General features: G+C 29.3%; 3 protein-coding genes across 3 annotated transcripts; 1 reads left to right on the top strand and 2 right to left on the bottom strand.

The window, feature by feature from the left end:
• Window positions 1-10,554: 10,554 nt before the first annotated feature.
• On the bottom strand, window positions 10,555-15,117 carry LOC111039412 (aldehyde dehydrogenase, mitochondrial). The gene is made up of 10 exons (XM_022322930.1): window positions 14,688-15,117; window positions 12,609-12,713; window positions 12,391-12,531; window positions 12,076-12,322; window positions 11,809-11,996; window positions 11,602-11,751; window positions 11,405-11,542; window positions 11,173-11,337; window positions 10,952-11,109; window positions 10,555-10,894 (listed from the first exon to the last, which is right to left on the bottom strand). Exons 1-10 carry the CDS (start codon window positions 14,796-14,798, stop codon window positions 10,747-10,749), a joined length of 1,551 nt encoding a protein of 516 aa, XP_022178622.1. The 5' UTR covers window positions 14,799-15,117; the 3' UTR covers window positions 10,555-10,746.
• A 202-nt stretch (window positions 15,118-15,319) lies between these two features.
• Window positions 15,320-16,943, top strand: LOC111039413 (charged multivesicular body protein 3). The gene is made up of 6 exons (XM_022322931.1): window positions 15,320-15,567; window positions 15,648-15,708; window positions 15,840-16,019; window positions 16,090-16,211; window positions 16,278-16,373; window positions 16,448-16,943. Exons 1-6 carry the CDS (start codon window positions 15,523-15,525, stop codon window positions 16,598-16,600), a joined length of 657 nt encoding a protein of 218 aa, XP_022178623.1. The 5' UTR covers window positions 15,320-15,522; the 3' UTR covers window positions 16,601-16,943.
• Window positions 16,944-17,480: 537 nt separating this feature from the next.
• On the bottom strand, window positions 17,481-20,086 carry LOC111039414 (electron transfer flavoprotein regulatory factor 1). Its single transcript, XM_022322932.1, has 2 exons — window positions 19,898-20,086; window positions 17,481-17,768 (listed from the first exon to the last, which is right to left on the bottom strand). The coding sequence occupies exons 1-2, from the start codon at window positions 19,937-19,939 to the stop codon at window positions 17,550-17,552; spliced, it is 261 nt and encodes an 86-aa protein (XP_022178624.1). The 5' UTR covers window positions 19,940-20,086; the 3' UTR covers window positions 17,481-17,549.
• Window positions 20,087-24,709: the final 4,623 nt, after the last annotated feature.

Below are 24,709 nucleotides of genomic sequence, written 5' to 3'. Positions count from 1 at the left end.
ATATTATGTTAATTATGAGCATACTATTAAATATTAATGTAATATACTCAAAATAGTAATGCACTCATTGACCGTAATCTTTTGAACTATAAATGAACTGAAAATGTATAAATTTGAAGTATGCAAATCTTTCTGAAATACTGAGAAAAAAGTAAAACTTTCGTTATAATAATTATACACTTAAATCTTAAGAAGTCCATTCATTAATAACAATATAAATGAACGATTTTCGATTGTTATAAACCAAAATGAATATTATTGTGTAGTATATTTTTACTAAACCTATATAATACTATATTGGTATACCAACTATACCTGCACAATTTAATAGAAATATTCTGAGTATAGACCTACAGTTAATTAGTTATTACAATTATTCTATATAGTTATTAGTTGGTTATTGCTTATTTTACACAGGCTATACAGGCATTATACTCGTACTTTTTATTACGCGGTTAAACATATTTTGTCATTAAGAAGGTATCATAGATCAAAGCTATCAAATTATAACTTAAAATGACATATTAACTATTGGTAGGTACCTACTTATAGTTAAAAACTGTGATAATCGATCGAAATATTTACCTAATGAGTAATATTAGTAAGTATCTAACTACCTAAGCAGTAAATATTATGTTATTTTTTTTTACTTATTTTAAGGTAATAATTTCGCACGATATATTTAGTTCACTTATAATAAGTGAAATGGATAAGTTTTGAAATTAGTTCTACAAACATTAAGTATTTACAGCAGACAATGGTTTTCTACGAAAGTCAAGGAAATGAACACTTAATGTGGTAATAACTAATAGGCACTTATGTTAGCTTTATTAGGTACATACTATAGGTATATATAAGTTGTAATAATTTAAAAATGTATAAGTTAGTTTATTTTTTTCATTTTTTTTTTCGAGAATATGAGTGGTTATATCAATGTAAACGAACAACATATAATAGTTTCAAAGTAGGTAGTAATTTAGTAAGACAAACAATAAGTACATACTAATTTATTTTTGTAACTTTGTGTTGATTAAAATGAGTTTCTTTAAAACCAAATATTCTATTATAGTTCGATTTGCTGGATACCGCCAGCAATCGGTTAGGATGAAATATAAAGTGTCCTGCGGGTTAACGGGATCTTAACATGATGTACCTATACGTTATAAAAATATTTTTACATTGTAATAACTAACCAAAAAATAACGTCCAAGTCACATTTCCATTCGTTTCTTATATAAAATTAAGTGCAAAATATTAACATACATATTTTGAAGAATAATAATATAGGAACGCGACATGTAGTGATTTACCTGCCAATAATAATATGATATAGGTACGAACACAATCGCGAAGGTATATAATATGTAATTAAAAATCAGTTGGCAGTCGTCGTCGTCGTCCGATGTAACAATAATTATTATTATAACAATAATAATAACAATATTGGTCGTTGGCCTATATAATATCATTAATATATCCCTACCTAACTTTTTCCTACGTTGAACCCCGTCGTGTCCCGGACCTGAGCAACACATACTCCCACGCACGTTAACGTATCCACCGAACTGTTTTCAATATTATAATTATATGTGTATGTGTGTCGTGTTACTCATTTCGCTTTTAATCACTCTTTATACTCGTTTATAATTATTTGTAGAGTGCTCGATATCCATAAAGCATATAGATATGCCCGTGGAAGCTTAGCGAAGAGAAAAGTAAGCAACATTAATTAATGTGCCTACTCTCAAATATTAAACAGAATAATAATAATATAATGCCATAATGGGTAATAAATTATTATATTTTATATAAATTTATATTATGATTAAATATTTTAATAATAAACCAAAACCGTAACTCCGACGTGAAGACTTCTGGTGGCCAAGGTTCATGTATGATGACGCCCTATTGCCCTAACTTATCATAATGTACGAATCTACGATGATCATAGGTTACGTGTCACAGTTACAGTCATGTTAAGAATACTGGTACCTATATACGTTGGTATGTCGGTCAAAAGTATGAAATCATGAACATATAGTAAAATTTATCGCCGAAAGTAAACGTAGGCACGTCACACGTACAACTTTTCCTTTTTCGGCAATAATAATGGTATTTAATGCATAATCTTTGGAAAACTATACGCCGTCGAAAATACTCAAACGATATTTTGGAAGATTATGATAATTTTCAATAACAATTAACTGCAATCTGCAGATGTAAGTACCCAAATATTATTCGCGCTCGAGTTTCTCGGAATGGTGTGCTACAAATCATGCCACTGAGCACGACGCGGCAGTCGTCGCAAATTCAACTCGCGTGCACCTAACCAATTTGTTCGTGTTAAAATCCATTTACTTTTATGCGACTATGTACATTAAAACGCACCCATTATAGATACGTATATATACTATTATTATACACGATGATACCGATTTCAAATAATCCTACGCGCTCCATGTTCGAACATAAATGTATAATATATTTTGTACACCTATATATATATATACAAGACAGTTTGTGTGATCGTAGATGTCACAACAGAAACTCGGCCAACGAAACAAATTTTAACTAAATATACATATTTTATTATAATAATTAAGTCCCCATTTATATTGTATATTACACAGAACACCAATTGAGCGTACATTTAAGGTCACGCGGCCTCTTTCTACAAATGTTAATATACACGTAGGTATGGATATATATTGGACATGAATGGCATGATGATGATGTTCAATATATAATCAGTAATCGTGGTGCAGTGTTTCAAACGGATGGGCTCAATATATCATTACCGGCCACTTATCCCTAATACCTAATATAATATTGTCGTACTATATACAGTAAACTGTGTGTAGACTATACATTATAATATATACTTATTACTCCGCCAGTGATAGTAGTGCTGTTTATATTGTCATACTAGCTATAGGTATTGTATGTATTATTACTATACATATACATCAGTCGACATTTCTAATTGCTATGAATTAATATTGTGTATAAATGCTTTAATTATGTATGGCTCACGGCTGGTATCCACTCAAGCGTAAGTAGATGGACCAGAATTTCCGAAGAAAGATGGTTTCTAAATAAATTACAACCAAATTATGGAGCGCACTTGTAAAAATATTTAAGCCATCGGTATAAGAAACGCATAATATGAGTTTTTTATTTATTTACATGATGATCATAAATATAGTGATTTTATTAAGGGAGTCATCCTGCAGGCCGGTAAGTCATCATTACCCCTTCAAACCAATTAAATTTTTTTGGTACCCTCCTTAAAAAAATGTATACAGGCCTTCACAGTTACACTGACCCCCTTTTAGACGAACTATATATTAACTAGGTATTTTATATGTAGCATTTGCCTAATTAATACATTCAAAATAAAAAATGTATTTTATATAGATAAAATAAATAAGATAGTGTCTTTTAGGGCATATAATTATTATAAAATTAACAAATGAAACTCGGGAGTGCATATTTTTTCATAATATTTCGACATAAAAGCTTGTATACAGGATATATAGGTTAGGTATTTGTGTTATAAATAATGATCTTGTTTAAGAATATTTAAAAAGATTGAAACTTTTTCTCGTTCAATATTTTCAGAGTAATTCATTTATACACCAAAAAAAATAGTGAAACCGTTTTAAAAATGTTCATTAACATTATTTAACACAATTTGGAAAATGTTTACAATCTAAAGATACTGGTTTTATGTATAAAATTTAAAACTGCGTAGCATATAATAATAGACGTGAATCTAAGTGAAATGGAAATTGGACTCATCGAATAACGATGTATACATAAAAATAAAAATAATTCATATACTCTTTTGTATCAACTTTCGAAAAATTTAAGAAAAAACAGTAAGTGAAGACAATTTATAGCAAAAGATGTTTTCAACAAAAACCCATTAATAGTTATATTCTAAGGACTTAAAATATTTTTAGTGATTATAATATTATTACTTACTATTTATTACATTTCACCATTTTTACAGGAACAATTATAAAATGGACTATTGATGATGAATCTTTTTTTTATTTTGCAAAACTTGCAGTTCATTTCTTTATAACCACTAGTCTTATTAAGATTAAAGCTTAAAGGTAACTACTATAATATACTGTTTATTTTTATTATTGACACTGGATCATTACTGTCCATGTAGATACAATAGATACATCTATGAATAGGTTTTGAGGTTTGGTTAAATACTGTGCACTGTTTACCGTGAAAAAAATCATTTATTTTTACGACATTTTGCTTTTAGATTATTTACGCTAAAATATTTTTTTTCAAGTCGTTTATAGTTCCCGGATGTTTGTATAAAATTATCGTATCAACGTTAATACATGTATGTGTAATGTGTAATAAAATAATAATCATTCGATTCGTTCATAAAGTGAAATTTACATACATTAAGTAAATGTTATTCTTACATACAAACTTAAAGTTTGGTTAGGTTATAGATTAGATATTTTCCTATAAATAGGCATATCATATTTATAATTTTATAGTATTTTATTTAATAAGCACAAGTCACATTTATATAGGTTACCTATATGGCTATTATATTAGTATAATATGCTAAATTGTGGTCACTATTTTACACAATAGTTTTTAAAATTTAACCAAGTAGGCAATTCTTCTTAATCGATAATGTATTAAAAAAGAATTAGAATTAATAATACATTTAATATAATTAGTTACTTGATAGTTATGATAGTTATATACTTAGATTATTAAGATAAATGGTTATTATTAGAGTTAGGATTTTAATGATCTAAAAAATACACAAAAATGAATTAAAAAAATGCGAAAATGAACAAAAAATGTACTTAGATGATAGAAAAATAATAATAACTCATTATTTTTAATTGACACGAATCGTATTCGAATATGTTTTTTTATCGACAAGACTGCACGAGCTGTAATATTTTACCTTAAACACCTTAAAAATTAAAATATAAATAAGTTAAAATCAAATATTTATTCATTAATTATTGATTAAGCATCTAAAATATGGACGATTCTGATTTTTATCAAACTGACCGACATTCATGAACTTAATTAAAAGCCGAAAACTCGTTTATCTAAAACGTATGGGTACACTTTTCTTAACTATTTAGATTTTTCGATACATTGAAAGACGACAATCTGTTTGGTATGAATTCCATTTAGGTATCTATTTATATGTGTATATAATATTATAATAACCATCGTTTTTGAGAATAGGTCAAAAACAGTTTATAGCGAGCCTATATTGGTTAAAAACTTGTTTGACTAAATACAAATATCATCTTTCACTGCTCACTACTATTTGTTCTTTAAAAAAAAAAACATTTTTTCTACACTGACACGCGCTGTATACTATTATAAAATAAAACGATACATATCTAGAATATATGTATATCTTAAGATGGAGGTATACCTATTGGCTATCAACGAAACATTGTTTGAATGTCACACACATGCGCACACGTTTATAATAGGTATATAAAATACCACCGATGGCGTAGATATACATATAAAGCTTGATATAGGTAGCATGAATATTAATTTTAATTAAAATGTATTACTTTTATACTAGTCAAAACGAGTTGAACATTTTAAAAGTCATGACTCGTAGAATTAAAACAGTAAGTCTCTTTATAATATATTATATACCTATAATCAATATGGCTATAGACCTATGTACCTACACCCAAGTCATAAATTAATCGGTTACATTGTGCTAATGAGGTACCGTTTGAACTCAGTCGCTATTCATAATTTTCAACGCTGAAAATTACATCACTATATTACAATTTTGTTTTCTTAATAGTTCCTATACTTATATGCATAGCCGCATAGGCAAGGAAATAAAACTGATCTTATAGAAACGCTAAATGCAGACACGCGACGACTATTTAAAAAAGATCAATAAAAGATATATATATATATGTATAGAAACCCCACAATAATATAGTATCTAATAGGTATTTATAAAATAAATATTGTGATTCAAACCCTACTGTAAATCGTTTGTATTTTTATGTAATTGTAGAAAATTGTACAAAAATATGTAAGAATTGTAAATGTTTGGTGGTAAATCTAAGTAAAATTGAAATTTATTTAAATTAAAGTACAATCTTAGCAACCCAGAAATCAAATGTTCTCCTACGGATAGTCGGATTGCAATATTTAACCAGACTCCACCATACTGTTTTTCATTTTTCATTTTAAAACTTGGCACTTGGCACAATATTTATAAAAAAAATTTCAAGTTACTATAATTTTAAGGTTTCGGCGCTACTGGAAGGAACGCCAAGCTACCAGTTGCACGCGATTACATATTTTAATAAGTACTCACTTAATTAGTATATAGTAGTATCGTATGTAAAAAACACATATAATAACTTAATCACTAACCTTATGTACAATCATGTTTTCTAAACCGTTCTCATACACGGTCGTCTCCGCACGGTCGTCTCCCGCCAGTAGACTCCATGGGATCTAACTTTTTTCTGAAGAGTATGATCTTTATATTGTTTTTGTTTAATTCGTACCTATAAATGTTTCATCGTATATAATAAAAGAATACTTGTTTTATTTTATTAATGATACCTCCCTATTTATTTTGTTTATGGTGTTTGTGCTGTTTATTAGGTGGCTACTATTTGGTACGTCAATACGTCATACTTTTCACTTTATTCCGTTTTTCATCTACTGTTCATAACACATTGGTATTCAACGATGCCTATTCATTGAACAATTTATTCTACTTTGCCAATATTTATTGCTATGTTAAACCTAATATATTTTTCTTCTTATAATAATATAAAATAGTCACGTCCGAAAACACCAATATTAAAGGGTTTCTTGCAACAACCAGACAAATCACAAAATTTTCAAAATTGCCTTTTCTATGAAATCGTTTGTATGGAAGAAAAACGTTTAATCCGTTTATTGGAATACCAACCATATAATATTCAAGGACCTCATCACGAACCTAACCCTGGAGAAGATATCAGCTTCTTTACAGCATGGACCTTATAAACTTAGTTTACCTAAGGTCTATGACAATATTCTGATTATTATCTTCCGAGAACGGACTCAATATTAATGTACAGGACTGGACACGATTAGATAGGAGGGTGTGGAGTGGTTTTCCACGAAATTATATAGAGTGGGCCAGGGGTACAGCCGGTACAGGGGTTATTTGATGTTATCAACACTAGCGCCAAAGCGGTCTACCTATGTACTATTGTATTAATAAACTAATATAGCCCATAGACAAAAATGTAATCTGCCCATGACAAAATATATTATATGTATTTGTTTGTCATTTGTAGACTGTATGCTGTATGTAGTCATTAAAACAGTACAGTAATAGAATATATTCATTACTCTTGAGTAGAATAATGTTTCATAAATGCTGTGTAATTAATTGCAAAAATAACAAATATTATGAGGACAAAAAGTTTTCATTATTTTCATTTCCTAAAGACATCGAGCGCCGAAAAACTAGGCAACTATTTATATAGTATAATATATTTATCTTAGTATATCGTAGTATCTATTAGTCCGAGTTATTATACATTCCATAAATTAATTTCTAGGGAAATAAATGGGATAAATAATTTTGAAATGGTTGCACTGAAAAATTTAAAAAAATGGACTTGTCCTATTTGTTTGTTTTTAAATGTTTTGTAAATCATTTAACACCTGTCTCGGCCGCGCTCATCTTTTACTTTATTATAATATTAGTTAGGTACCTAACTTCCTATCACTATTATCTTATATATTTGATGTTTTAATTTAATATTTACAAATGATTTAAGTATTTTTGAATTGTGATATTTTTTTTATCTAAGTAGGTACTTATAAGTTATAAAATCAAAAAAATATCGATAAATCGATAAAATGGTATAAATTATGGCATAGGTGAAGTTCTGTATTCTTCAAGTTCAATAATGAGTAATATACCTAACTACTTATGTTACACGAATAAAAAATAATAGTTGGCTCCAAAAACTGGGAAAATGCGTAATTTATGTATGTTACCCGGGGAAGGCAGAGGCAACAAATAGGTACGTCCTACCTTCAACCTCATGAAGTTTATCAGCACAACCATATAACAAACATTTATGAAATACGTATATGGTAGGTATATCTACAAAATTTGTTAGTAACTTGTTGGACAGTGTTGGATTACTCCTAGAATTAGTTGGACTTTATTTTTGCCAGAAGAGTTTTCTAACTTTTGTGCGGTGTCTATTAAATATCTACTTAGCACACCCTTATATGGCAGCAACATTTTTCGAGAGTAGAAAATGTCAAACGCGTTTTGATAAACCTTGTCTATTACTCCAAATTGTATTAAACTTTATTTTAGGTACCTAGTAGAACTTTTTTAAATATTATGTTTGTTTTTTTTTTTTAATAAACGGTTATCAATCAATACAAATAAAGGCAAATGCAGTGCGGCATTGTTAGTTCAAACGATTACTAATTGTTTGTCACGGGCTCACGTGCACCTCCCGTTCATTTTTTTAAACATTGACGATTGCAGCTTACTACATTCGATAAGTTGTATTCAATCCACTGATTTTGTTCCGATTATTGTGAACATACAACTTACACTGTAATCACTAGTTAGTGATTGAACGAGATAGTTATAATGAGACAAATCATCTCATTGATAAAATGTGGTAAGTCGTAGATATCTAGAAAGTACTGGGAAAGCATATAGGATATTAAGAAGGTATTTTGTATTTATACACAAAAAAATACTAAAATTAACTATGTATAATTATTAATTTGTATACTAAAATTATAGTTTGATAGTTAGAATTAGAATTGTGTTAATATAATGTAATAGTAAAGAAATACAACAGTAGGTACTACACAGATGAAGTCATTTTATCAATATACAAACAATAATATCGATACCGACGTAGATTTAGTTTGTTGTTATCGAGACCACAAGACGATATACCACTCATTAGTCGTTAGATCTAGAAATACTATAGAAGTATAGAATACAAATACAAAGATACAAACTACGTTTCTATAAACACATCCGAAAAAAAGACATTCTATTTCACGATTGTGCAGCGGTCGCAATCAGTTGCTACGTTAACCCGTGGCGTAACATACAATAGGAATGCCTAAGCCTAATTCATGTGTTAACCATGAATAACTTGTACTTATATACCTTGTAAAATTATGCATTAGTACCTAATATACTTTATACACATTTTATTACTTGGTAAATGGTAGGTATTTTGTAAATAATTTAATTGAATAATCCATCCTATTATCATCACTATAGATAACGATATATCTATGTTTAGAAACATCAAGAAAATTAACTTAAAAATTAAAAAAAAAATTATTTATTATAAAACTATGTTGTAGTAAGAGCAGGACATTTCTGTCTATTTTGATTTTTAAGTCCATAGCCTATAGTCTATAGTTATGTCACTGGTGAAAATGTATAAATTTAAAATGTATAAAAAATAGGTATCGAAGAGTAAAACAATATTCTAGCAGTCTTGTTTAAGGAAATTAATTTAGGCAATTTGACATGATAACATAAGTGACTTGTAAGTGTGCGCAAAATAAACTTACATAAGTGTGTCTAATCTGTAAATCTGTAGGTTGTAGTTTTGATCAATATTTCCCGAATAAAGTGCGATTGTCGATAAAGCTTGTTTTACCTTTTTGGGTATACGATTGCGAGCAGTACTGGAATAATATATAAACATAAAACAATATTTGAACTTTTCAGTTTTCAAAGGTGGACAACTGCTGGTGAACTTAGAAACGATACTGCTAAATGTTTAATAACAAATTTTAGTTACTTTTTAAATACATTCATTCAGATAGTCACTAAACTAATGTGCTCAAATACTTTACAAGAATGTTATATCAATGTTATATACTTATTATACAAATACAATATTAGGTAATAACCTACTACATTTCACATAGACATTCATTTGTTTATTTTATTTAACAACGTATTTATGTCTAATTAATATCACATTGAGATTTTAATTTTATCATCGCTAAGATGGTTTGCAACAAACCTTGCACGGTGGGTAAGCTAGAATGTTTATGCATCAGTAGGTTCCATATTTGCAAAAAAAAGAAAATTCGAAATTATTAGTTTTAACTAGGAAAGAGATGAAATCAGTGGCGTATCCAGAGATGGGGGAGGATGAGTAATCCACTGAGATCAAAAAAATTCAATAATATTTTATAACAAACCATTCTGTGAATGTATCCTTATATTATTTATTACCTATATCAATAAATCATAATGTAAGAAAATTACAAAATGCCATGTTATAACATTATATAAAAATAAAAACTTTTGATTTTATTATTGTATATGACAGTCTCTCTTGTATTGTGTGAGGAAAATTTTAAAAATGCTGTGATTACATTTTATTAAATACTAATTTATTATTACTATTATTACTTGTTATATTGAATGGTATGAAGTAGAAATTTGTTGTTTTGATAAAATATTACATTGATAGTACACAATAGTAAAAAAGTAAAATATATGTTTACTTGTGGTAATTATATTAGATAATCAATAATGGCACAATAAAATAATAACTTCTGTTTAAAATATTTTGAAACAATAAAACTTAAAAAAAATGGCACTGTTTAATAATTTTGTTTTAAAAATCATAAATATAAAATGTAAAAAAATTAACATGGCGTTAAAATAAATTAATTATTTTTTTGGGGTGTAGCAACGATAACTGTTTTTACTTCGGTATATGGTTGTAGACCATATTCAGCCATTTCTCTACCATGACCAGACATTTTGAAACCGCCAAATGGTGCTTGAACTCCGAATACATTGTAACAATTTACCCTGTATGTATGAATCACTTTAAATAAGAAAAAAAATTAAGTGATTTTTATTACTCACCAAACAGTTCCAGCTCTAAAACTCTGGATAGCTTTATTAACTGTGTCTATGTTCTTTGAAAATACTGCTGCTGCCAAACCATAATCAGAGTTGTTGGATCGACTGATTACTTCGTCAAAATCACTGAACTTTAATATTTGTTGTACAGGCCCAAAAATCTGTAGATTTAAATAATTAAATATCATGTAAATATGTAAGTTGTATGTAATACTAAAATGTACTTCTTCTTTTGCTATTTTCATGTCATCTTTAACATCAGAAAATACAGTTGGTTGTACAAAATAACCCTTGTCTCCCACTCGTGATCCACCAGTAACAAGTGTAGCTCCTTGTTTCTTTCCACTGTCAATCATGCTAAGAATTTTTTTTAATTGCTCTTCATCGACCTAATAACATTAAAATATTTTTGTTTATAAAATTATATTATACGGGTATTGTTAAAATAAAATTGACCTGTGGTCCTTGATGTGTTTTTGGATCAAATTGATCTCCTACAATACGTTTTTCTGCTCGTTTTGCACTTTTCTCAACAAACTCATCATAGATGGTATCTTGAACATATGTCCGAGAACCAGCACAACAGCATTGTCCCTAAATCAAAAAGGTTTAGGTTGATAAATTACATTCAATTATACATTTTTAAAACTAACCATATTATAGAAAAGCCCAAAATGAGCACCTTCCACTGCTTGATTAATATCAGAATCACTGAAAACTACATTTGGAGATTTACCACCTAGTTCCAATGTGACTCTCTTCAGATTGCTTTTAGCAGCGCCTTCAGCTATGATTTGGCCAACCTGATAGTAACATTATCAAAATATTGTACTTTTATAATTTTACAGTAAGTAAATTACCTCAGTTGAACCGGTGAAAGCAACTTTATCTACACCAAGGTGATCAACAATAGCCTTTCCAGCAGTTGGACCATAACCAGGAACAATATTTACAACACCAGGTGGAAATCCTGCTTCTTTTACAAGACTAGCAATGTACAAAGCAGTAAGAGGAGTCTGTTCGGCTGGCTTTAGAACAACAACATTTCCTGATCAAGTTTATAATAGATATTATAGTATTGTAAATTGTAATACAAAGTATATAACTTAAGTTATTAAATAATATACCCATAGCCAAAGCTGGTCCAATTTTCCAAGACAACATCAATAAGGGGAAATTCCAAGGAATAATTTGGCCACACACGCCAACTGCTTCATGTCGGGTATATGCAAAATAATTACCATCAATTGGGGTAACTTTACCATGATTTTTGTCTGCCCAACCAGCATAGTACCGTAATACACCAGCAGTTCCAGGTATATCGTCTGACAATGCGACACTATAAGGTTTGCCATTGTCCAATGCCTCCAAGGTCTAACAAGAAATTAATTTAATTTAATTCAAAACATTATAGAATACATTAATTAGGGAGTAATTCTTACAGCCAAATAAACAGCATCTCTTTGAATTAAATCTGCTAATTTGTTGAGAAGCATACCACGCTTTGAGGCATCCATTGTGCGCCAAGGGCTACCCAACTTAAACGCTTCTTGTGCAGCAGCAACTGCATTGTTGATGTCCACCTACATAGATCATTGGACAATTGTATATAATATTATAAAAAACAAGAAAATAAAACTGTTAAAAATATGGAACATACAGCATCCCCTTCTTGAACTTGAGCAATTGGTTCACCAGTAGCCGGATTGAGTGTATCAAATGTCTTTCCAGACGATGATTTTACAAATTCATTATTAATGAATAACTAAAAAAACAAAAATCAATAAATCAATCAAATATGTACAATTATGGGGGTATTAATATACAGTAATCACAGAGCTGTCATAGTATTTTGACGTATTTATTTTATGTAGTTATATTTAAAAATATTACATTTTTTTTTATCTTGTGTTATATCTAAAGATGCTTGTTTGTGTAAAAATGATGTTAGGGCACTATAGTAAATGTATGTTTAGCAGAACCAACCCTGTGTTATTACTTTTAACATTAGGTGTGGATGTGAATTTATACCTAACCTAACCTAACCTTAACTTTAAGTTAAGAACATTACCTCTGTCCCTATGTTGGCTATTTTATGATATTTTATTTTGTATGTAGTTAAATGAGTTATGGGTGTGTACATTATTACAATTAAAAAAAATGCTAATACAACAACATAGGGTTGATTCTACTAAACATAAATTTGCTATGTTACACATGGGTCAGAGAGAGAAAACTATGGTGGTGAGCTGATATACTTTTAAATGTTCTCATGATATATACCTAGTATAATTGTTTTACAGTTAATATTTTAACTATAGAAATAATAGATAAAACATTTTTATTTCCTTCAATAAATAATGAGCTACAGATAATCTTTCACCTTTGTAGCTATAAAAAAATATGTATATGTATAGGTACTTATCTATAAAACTTTTGGGAAAATAAATTTATCAATTATAATTTTAACTATAGGTACAGAGTGGTTCAGTAAAGTAGAATAGTTACAGATATTATTTTTTTATTATTTACAATAGATTAATTATATGATGGATTAATAATAATAGTGTTACTATGTGTTAACAGCATCACAGAAATCGTTAGCAGGATAGTAAAATATACTAATATTATAATAGCTGAAGAATAATCTTGTTTTGAAACATGAAAACATATAAATGCTAAGAAGCCCTATGTAGGTATTCATATTGAAGTGGTACCTAGAATAAAACTACTAAATCTCAACTAATGAAATAGATAGATGATTCGATAATATAAAATCCAGTAATATTTTTGAGCTCACTTATCTTTACAGTATACAGGACCAATTTAAAGTTTAAAAATATCAAATTTACTACAACCTGTGAATGTATAGGTAATACCTTGGGTAATACCTAATGTCTGAAAATACTTTACTACTACAAATTATAAATATAGTAATATAGATCATAAAAAGCGAAAGGTTCTGTACCAATTAAAATGATCAAATACAGAAAGACAGCAGTGATAATTCGTTTTCATATTTTATGATTGTTAATTACCTATCCTAGGGTACCATAAAATAAAATTATCCCAGCCGCTAAATGTTATCTTGGTAATAATATACAAGAACAGAATCTATTATTATAACTAATAAATCATTGATAAATTGGCAATTTAAAAAATGAATGAAGTACCTGCCTAATAAATTGTTAGAATTTTTCTATAAAAATAAATAAGGGTACCTTCTTACACGAAAAATCAAAATACATAAAAGATGTATCTTAATCTTGACTATAGTTCTTTAAAATAATATCTCACTTGACAAGAAAATACAAACAGTAAGTAGGAATAATAATACTATTGAATTATTATTAGTTAATAATATTTATTAATGTTATATTAATATTATAGGTAGGTAATCAATAATTATGTTACACTAGTACCTACTTAATGAGATATTTCTAACACTCTTATGTCTTATATCACACTCATGCCAAAACATTATCACATAATATACTCGTATTTAACTATGTTTTAATTTTGGAGTACCTACCTAATATATATATATATTTTTAATGGGCATAATTCAGATCTGAGCTAAACATATTTAAGGCACTTAGCAATAAATACAGGTACAGAATCTATGAACAGATTTTTTCCCATGCATATGGTTAGTAGTTAATGACCGGAGAAATCGAACATTAAACAAGTAAACAGACATGGCACAAGTTATAATAATATCAATAACTATAGTAACTACCTCTGTGTACTTAATCGGTGGGTTGATTATCGGTTTAGGGGCACTGCTGGCGAAACACTTTTGCACCACCGGCAACGTGGACCCGGAAATCTTGTTCATCAATCGAAACATGTTTGACCGGTGTTGTACAACGACAATCGAACTGAAGGAAACGTTTGTTTAGACTAACTCGCCTTAAACTCTTAGCACTGGACACCAACGAAAGACTGACTGACCATTTACCACTTCACTACAGAGCACTGCTAACTAACGAGTGGCCACTATCAGGCATCGGCTGATTAGGGTAGTAGGGTGCCAACAGACAACTACACAGTGACAAGGACAACGGGCAGTCGTCGGTCACTGAACAGTGGAAGGTTGTGCGGAAGAGGTGGACTGTGCGATAATTGTGTCTACTGCCTGACGCCTGTCTATCTATACAGTGCAGTCATGTTCAAGGCCGAATGACCGGGTCTCTGGCACAGTAAATAGTAATGGACAATGGACACGTGAATACGTGATATTGATACTGACCACCACGGTCGAGAAGACGCAGTATCACTGCGGTATCACCAAAAACATATGATTGGGGCGGACCAATATTCGTGATAAGCGATGTTGTCGACGCGCAAAGATATAGATAACAATACTATTGCTAATCTGCATATTATAATGCGCGATACCGTGATAAGCGATGAAAAATTTCGCGAAAGCTCCAAGCTCACGTCTACCGTTGTCGCGTCGGATACGGTTGTGACTAATTTTACTTTAGTTTCTATTGCTATTATGAACTGTGGCGCCGTTGCAGCACGTGATTAACAGGTAACGCACGCGTTCCAGATAGACGGCCATCAATATGGGCTTATTCGGTAAATCGCCCTCCGTCGATCCTAAGGATCAAGTGAGTAATCGTAGTTGAACGATGGTGCAGACTTGTCGTATTAACCCTTGAATTCGTTTTGTTCCTCTGCTGTGGCGTAGGTAAAACAATGGACGTCAACCATACGCAAAGAGATTTATAAACTGGACCGACAGATAAGAGGCAAGTGTGCTAGTATTGTGTTAAATATATACAACAGAAGTGCATCTTTTTTAGTACCTATACAATTACAGTACCATTTTAATAAATCACAATATTGGTTGGGGGTTTGGTATGCTCTGTTTGTGACACAGGCATACAGCGAGAAGAAGAAAAAGTTAAACGTTCGATGAAAGAAGCAGCCAAGAAGGGAAACAAAGATGTGTGCATCATTCTGGCCAAAGAAATACTAAGGTCACGCAAAACCATCAATAAACTGATTACTTCCAAGACGCATATGAGTTCTATTCAAATGCAAATGAAAAACCAGTTGTGTATGTTCATAATATACTGTAATATATTCACAGTCGCATACCTGAATGCATTTTTATCCATTTATTCTAGCTGTGCTGAGAATGGCTGGTTCACTGCAAAAGTCTACAGAAGTAATGCAGACAATGCACAATTTGATCAAAGTACCTGAAGTTGCAGCTACTATGAGAGATTTGTCCAAGGAAATGATGAAGGTTAGTATAATATTAAAGTAAGGTTGACCTATATGAATAAGTTTTATTCGTTGATTTTAATTTCAGGCTGGAATCATTGAAGAAATGTTAGATGATACAATGGAAAATGTAATGGATGATCCTGAAGATATGGAAGAAGAAGCTCAATCAGAAATTGATAAAGTACATTTAAAATTTCAAACATAGTTAAATTAAACTTGTATTATTTGATTTAATTAATCATATAATATTTTCAGGTATTATGGGAAATTACAGCTGGGGCATTAGGTCAAGCACCCATGGCAGTTACTGAAACACCGGGGGGTTCAGTATTACAAGAAACTGAAACAGTTGAAGAGGACGGTGACCTAGAAGAAATGAAAAATCGCTTACAGGCATTAAAAAGCTAAATAGAGGTATAATAAAACTGCTAAAATTACATAAAACACTATGTCCTAAAAAAACAGAATTTATTATAAATAATAAATTCAAATAATTTAAGTTAAGAAACAACTATTAATTTTACTAGGAAAATTGGAACACTAATGGTTTTTTTTAATATTAAATCAATTGCAAATTTGTTAAGGTTCAATATATTTTTATCAAATAATGTATTAAAGTTTATAACTTAACTTACTTAGTAAGACTAAAATTTAGAAATTAGTGTTTTGCACCAGATATATTTTATTTTGTCAAAACTTAATTGGGGTGTTGTTGAGATTTATGTTCTTACAATAAAAGTCTTTTATGAAATTTGTATTTGTTTTGTTGAGTTCTAAAAACAATTGCATACATTAAATTGGATAAAGATTCATGTTTAATTGTAGAAAAAAACTACATCTGATCTCTTGTTCTACACCATAAATAAATATTATATGTATTATACCTAAATATTTTATATATTATCATTAAATTGACAATTCAACTTGAATCTTTTAGGAAAATAATAGAATATATTATTGTATTATTTATTTTTATTGTTACTTATTCATGTGACCTATATTTATATTTACTTCATGCTTCTGTCTTAAAATTAAATTTAACTTCAAATGAATTGTTTTTAATATTTTTTAATTTTAAACATAAAATTTTATGTTCTTAAAAAATTATTGATAATACTGTGCTGATTATATTATTGCATTTAAAACAGCTTTTTTTCTGTTTAATGCACTTATATTGGCGGCACACTATGGATTATTAACCTATAATATATACATTATACACCAATACATTTTTATTTTTATTATTTTGTTTGAAAGTTTAAACTACATATAAAAAAAAAAAACTGTATACAAAGACATATTTTATAATAATAATATAATATACAAAAAAAAAACACTAAATAACTATCTTTATTGACTATGATTGATCCTTCTCTGTAGAATATCTATCTTTTAATGTTCTATATTTTTTGAGCATGTATAGGGCTTCAATCTCTTTGACAACAAATTCACCACGTTTGACCAACATCTTTATTTGTTCGGGATCGCTGATGTCACTGTTACGTTGGAAAGCTTTTTTCAACCGTGAACGGAAAAAATCGTAACCCTGTGGATAGTCTCGTCCCATGTAAAGTAGCTGAAATAAATAAATAATTTATTTATATTATACTGTTTTATTCTGAAAGTGTGGTGTTTAAGCTACAACAACTTGAATAATAAGGAATATACTTTATAAAGACCTAGCTAGTGTAATTTTTATATGGTTCAAAAGCACCAAACCACATAGAGATTAGCTAATCTATATTCTCTCCTCATACCGTTTTCAACAAAAGTGCACATTCCTATACAATTACGTTACTGCACTATATGAGTAAGTGACACATGATTCAGTTATTCTGTAAATGCTTTGGGTGCTAAAATTTCAAGCTTATTGGATACCACTGTATAATTAACGGCAGATAAGAAACTTCTGTAAACATTTTTATGAAAATTTAGGCTAGAGAATTTTTGTACTACAGGCATAGTATAATATTTTAAGTTTTAATAGCTAAGCAATAGTTCTTGGAATCGATTAATTTGGTTCCTACCTACTTATGGCCTATTACTCTTAAGATGAAAACAAAGTCCATATCTGTGTAATAAACAATTCCAAGCCAATAAAAAAAAATTAATCATATTATCTTGACCTATGTCACCTAGCTACGTATCAACAATAATCAGTCTCTCAGTCAATGCCTATGTGGAAACTGTAAATGAAAATAATCATCATTTGCATGATTCTTTTTAATATTTGACTTGGAGGATAATTTATATAATAATATATTTTTATTAAAATTGGTGAATTCGCTCTGTAGGCTAATGTATTAGTATTTTTCAAGTGTGTCAACCTCGTCAACTACTTGCTTGACAATAAGAATGTCACTGTGAAATGTAAATTGTAATGAATATGTGAAAAATTGAACTTAGTGATGAGTCATTGTATAAGATAAAACTTGTGTTAGCATCTATCTTTAAGGACATTTTTATAATTTATGTATATTACTATTTGTAGTTTTTCTACTAGTTATTAGGTAGGAAAGGTTAATTATAAATTATATAATTTAAAAATAATAATGAATTAACTCTTATATAATTATTATTTACTATTTAGTTGTAATATTGTTCGATATCAATATTTGCATGTAATTAATAAGTAGTGTAGTATTAAAGTGTAGCTATTAATGCTTATGCACATGCGGGTATAGATTTATAGTCGCTAAATGATTTAAGGGATAAAAAACCAGAAAAGTGTCACCTCCACCACAACTATGTATATTTTTAGACACAATTGAACAAAAATACTTATTATTTGCTTATTATATTTTTCCCACACAAATTAACTCCAAGTTACTCCACTGAATACGAAGATATAAATATATTAAAATATTCTAATAAACTCGGTAACGTATTTGAACAAATCGTACTATGGGAACAAAAATAATTTTTCAGTAGTAAGTGTAATATTTGAATATTATTAATAAATAAAAATTTAACAACGATGAAATGATGGAGCGTGTCGTCCTACGCGGAAATACTGTAACAAAAATATATTACAATAATTTCGTCCTCTGAAAGGTCGAATCTGTGATGTGCTGTGTGCTGTGTGATGAGCCCCACCCACCCCCACAGGTGGCAGGTGAACTGCAATATTTACAAAATATTGCCTTGAAGTAAACTCGTCGAGTTAAAAATAGACTGTAGAAAAATCTTTAAATCTCCGTCTTCAACACTCCCGTTATAAACTGAACAGTATATTTAATAATATATATTATTATTATTTTTTTTTTTTTTATTATTATTATTATTGTGATATAATATAATAATAAAATATAGACTATTTTTAAATTCAACGATTCTCGTGCTAAGTGGGCGGCGGCGGTATTGTAAAGAAAAAAACAGATTTCGTAGTACTTATTCGGTGAAATACGTCACGTTCAGGATCCGTATGAGATGTAATATAATATGACGTTTAGTGGTAATGAATGATGATGATAATATGATTGCATCCAACAAGTACCCCCAAACGCCACCACTCTACTCGAAGCCAAATCGTCACCCCTACCCTACCCACGAGCCCGATCGATTGCGATCGGATTTCACCAACCCCACCGGAAATCAGCGGCCCCCGTAGTATGGCATATGGGAATAGGCAGGAGGGTACCCACTTGCAAAATGCACACACACACACACACACCCACACACACACATACACTGGCACACACTTACGGTCTTGTACAAGTCAATCACTGCTTGGCGTCCTGCGCCCATCGCTAGTCAGGTGAGGTGTAAATGCTACTGCGCAAGCGACCAGAGTCGTCTTCAACGTGGCCACTGTTGTTGTTATTGTTGTTGTTTTGATGCGGAATTGTGCTCGTCACTGATACTGGCCGCACACTGATACGATATTATTATAGTAGTCACAAAATAATAATATTATTATTATTGTATTATTGTGATGGTCACAATCGAATAAATCGATTGTTCAAGATTATGTTTACAAACTGATCGATTGTTTACAATTTTACGTGTTAATATAGTATAGCTTTATCAAGACAATCGATAGAAGTTTAATAATCGATAATCTATTATATTTTTACGAAATGTCATCGATGCCAAAACAGCTGGTAGGCGTAAAACACCTTACACCTTAGATGAGTTTTCATTTTTTCAGACTTTAAACTTTAAAGTAACTGATTTCAAAACACCGTATGTGTAGAAATTAGACTACCGAGTCCAAAGTATCTTGTAAAAAATCAGCTGTTCGATATTGTGAGAAATACAGCTAGCACTCCAATGGAAAAATGACTGAACTACATGTAGTTCTATGTATGTCATGTAGAAACCTTTTACTACCTCCAATTTGTTGAGTGTAAACTGTAAACTAATAATTATATTGTGGATCGTATGCGTATTTACTATCAAATATCATTGCTTAGAGTTAAAAAACTTCTTGAAAATGTCGACGTATTTTAATTAGAACATAATTATTATGAATTAGATATAAACATTAGGTATTGAACGCGGCCGTGTACATAATAATTAATAAGTCGAAATTACTGCAAACATGAACTAAGATATTATTAATATTATCTATATTATCATCTTAATAGTTCATGATTAATAGTATAATTAAAATGTTTTTTTCATATAACAACCAACATTTGAAAAAAAAATGACATCAAGTATGTAACAAAATAATGTTACTTACATTTTTCGTCTAGTCATGTTGTCATCTATAAACTATATATTTTTTGGGATATGTGGATTGAAAACGAAAAATATTTCCTGTATTCTGTTTTTCAAAATTTATTATAATATGGGATTTGAATAAAATAATAATAAAACTAAACATGACATGTTACGGTGGACTATGGCCCAGATGGCAGATGGTTCCCATTCCCATTTTATGTACACCAATGGTTGCATTTTTTCTAAATTTTAGAACTGATCGCCTGGAAACCCAGTAGACCTTAGTACTTTGATTTGATGGATTTTGATTTTATAATTATTTGAATATGCTTATGTAATAATCAATTTGAACACACAAACACCATTGATATTTGAATATTTCTGTTATAAAAGGAATATTAAATTTGCTTCAGTTAAGACGTAGTAAACTTGTCATTAACCCGCAATCATTTTTCAAAATTATGATCCGTTAAGTCTAAGTTTTACAAGTTTTCTAGCTTAGCTGATATAATAGTCTTACACATCTTACAATACAAATTGTGTAACACGGCGTTTTGGATAGACAATTTAGATACACATCGTCGTAGTTTCATGTCTATCAAAACCTAATGAAATTTCAGGTTACTGGGAATGTAACTGCAATTAGTAATTTAGTATTTTTATTTTTAATGGATATTTTTAATTTAAATTTGATTAATTTAAAATATCTGAAAAGAGTAGTTTATTATTTTAATTTTGGTTGACATAATTTCTTCCTACCTATGAATCTTAACCCTAACTCAAGTCTGTACACTTGAGTAGATTAGCATTATTAACTAATGAATAAATATTTAATAGTATAATTATTCATAATATTTATAATATTTCTGTATGTACATGAAAATCGACTAGATATTAAAGATATCATAAAGATATTGTACACATAATGTTTTAGGTCTGGAAATCAACTTCTATACGTAGTCTCACGTGAAAAGTACAAAAATTGGCAACCAACACTGCGGTTATGAAACCTTCATCATAAACAACAAAGGAAAAGGAAACGGTGCGACCTTTCCTTTAACAAAATACTGTTCACTTACGATCGAGAATTTATATAGTTGTTTAAATTATTATTTCATTCACTATTCTGCGTTACTGTTATTTTGCAACACAATATAATAATACCAAAAGATATTTATTCCATTTTTAAAAATAAACGACCGTAAATTGTTTTATACCTATTTAAAAATACATTATGGTAAGTGTTAATTATCTGATCGCGATTATTTGTCGTAAATGCATTATGTAATTATATAGTGGAAAGAAGTTGTAATTTATAGTACAAGAAAAACAAATACTAAGGATTTAACATATCATTTTATTCAAAAGAAAAATGTCCACACTTGGACGCTTGTCCGCAGACTCCTATACTCATATGATTTACCTAGTTTCAATTTATTATTCATTTTAATAAAATATTATAGAAATGTCATAAGTCCCAATTTTGAATTTAACAAATATTTTCTTCATAACTTTTATTTGTTTCTCCAGTTTTCTTTATTTCTAATATTGAATTTACCAACAACTTAAATAAATAAAACTAAAAAAAAAATTCAAAAGTAAAACAATTTTTTTTAGGTAATACACTATAATTATATACTTATAAATACCTACCCTTACCTGTTATATGTACAAGTATTATCCGGAAAATGTTAAATTATGTTCTACTATGATTTTAATATTATATTTATTCTATAAACCAGTTCAACTACTGGAGACAATGTTGTGTAAGTCGACTGCCGCTCTATTTTAAACATGTATTGAGCATACAAATCCGGGACCCAACAACCAAATATTATATTACAGAAACAAATCCGGGACCCAACTTAAGTGTATAATAATATGTATTAGGCACCTAAAATAATTCAAGATCTAACAGGTAAAAATTCTGTATTCCGTGACCCGATACAGATGCAGCCGTCTACCCAGTACCAAACATATAACAATTTAAATTATACGTTTATTATATTACTGTACAGTATAGACTCTATACTATAGAGCATATTTTATCAGTATAAAACGCATAGGTACGTACATAACTGACAGCATATTTTTTTTTATTAAACAAACTATCCTCGGCGTCTGTGACCATTGGACGTAACAGTACATTATCTATAAATATATTTACATATTACATTAATTTTTTAAATAATGATATACAGAATAGCATAATATTTAAAAACATGACAGCATATTATTATGAGTCAAACACATGATATATTGATGTATTTTATAATACACGTGTACCTTAACATGTCCCTCTAATTAGTAATTTGTTAGTACAAGTGTATAACAATCATTATACTTTATAATATACATTAAAGCGTCAAACTTTACTGCTGTAATATTAATAATAACATTGATTGATCGGTCATCATTCAAATCCACCCCACGACGTTTAGGTGTTCAACATAATATAAGGGCATCCGGCCACGACCGAGACTCGTCAGCTAACAGACCCTTCAGACTGAATAGTATTCCCAAATTGAGTAATACCTGGGAGCATTGTACATGTTCACTTTTTGGGAAATCGAAAAAAACTATATAAGTCACTATAATATTACAGTCATTAGAATCGAATCTAATTAGATATTATATTATGTTGAATATGATTATAATATTATGTTCAATCGTTAATGCGGGAATGATGAATCAACGGCATATTACAATTACAAAACTATATTATACGATAAGGATGATAAATTTAAATACTGAATAAGAATACTTTAACAGCGATATACGGTATGGTTATACTTTATACTATTATCTATTATTTATTAAACATTATTATCGTATACAAGGATTTCTTAGGATTCTAATATTGCACAATATATGTCATATGAAATGGATATGAATATAGGTAATAACTATGCATATTTTATTGTTTGAAAAAGAGTCGTCGATCGTTGTGTCTCATACTAAAATGTTGTTAAAATATAACATTTAATGATTTCAAATGGCCTGCAAACATTTTTTCACTAACAATCAAAAAGCTGAAATGAAGGCCCTCTACTCCACGGGAAAACGAACTATTTTTGAAGAATACTTGCAGCCTGCGGGGCTTGAAATCGGTAACAGATTTTTCCTTACAACCGGTGACCATGACAAATTTTTGGGTTGATAACCGCTCTCAAGTTCTAGAGTTTCAATTTTGAAAAACAGTAAACAATTACTGGTAATCAAAAAATTTAGAAAAGGATATTTTAGTACAGAATCAAATCATTTAATTAATCAAAAAGGTAAAGAAGTATCAAAACCAATTAACATTTTATCAATTAATTTTTAATTATATTCAAATTCCTGGACACATAATTTCATTTATAAACTATAAACTTAGTAATTAGTAAATAGTAAAAGATAATTATTAATTAAATTATGAATAGAATTATGACGTAAATATCAAAATGTAATTACACCAAAACAATGCGGGTTATCGCGGTGGTAGTGATCACTGATAATCCACGACCCATTTTAGTTATTATTTAATTTTTGCAATTGCAACTCATATGTTAAAAAAAATAAACATTTTGAAAAATACGGTTTTATGTATAAAAACGGAATACTTTTTAATTAATTTAGTATTATATAATTGCTATGATTAATTTATTTTCTTTGTAAAATTAAATGAAGTACATTTTAAATGTTCAACCATATATTTTTTAGTTACTATAAAGTATAAAGCATATCGCAACTCAATTCTGAAGCACAATTGACCCAAAATTCGGTCATGGTTATATTAAAGACAACGACCACTGTTTTAAGATTTTTCCATTGTTAAAACAATTACACTGTGATGTTTATAGGCTTAAA

This window comes from Myzus persicae, unplaced genomic scaffold, assembly GCF_001856785.1.
Source record: "Myzus persicae strain clone G006 unplaced genomic scaffold, MPER_G0061.0, whole genome shotgun sequence".
NCBI classification, from domain to species: domain Eukaryota; kingdom Metazoa; phylum Arthropoda; class Insecta; order Hemiptera; family Aphididae; genus Myzus; species Myzus persicae.
The sequence above is the reverse complement of the archived record's forward strand: the minus strand, read 5'-3'. Positions and strand labels throughout refer to the sequence as shown.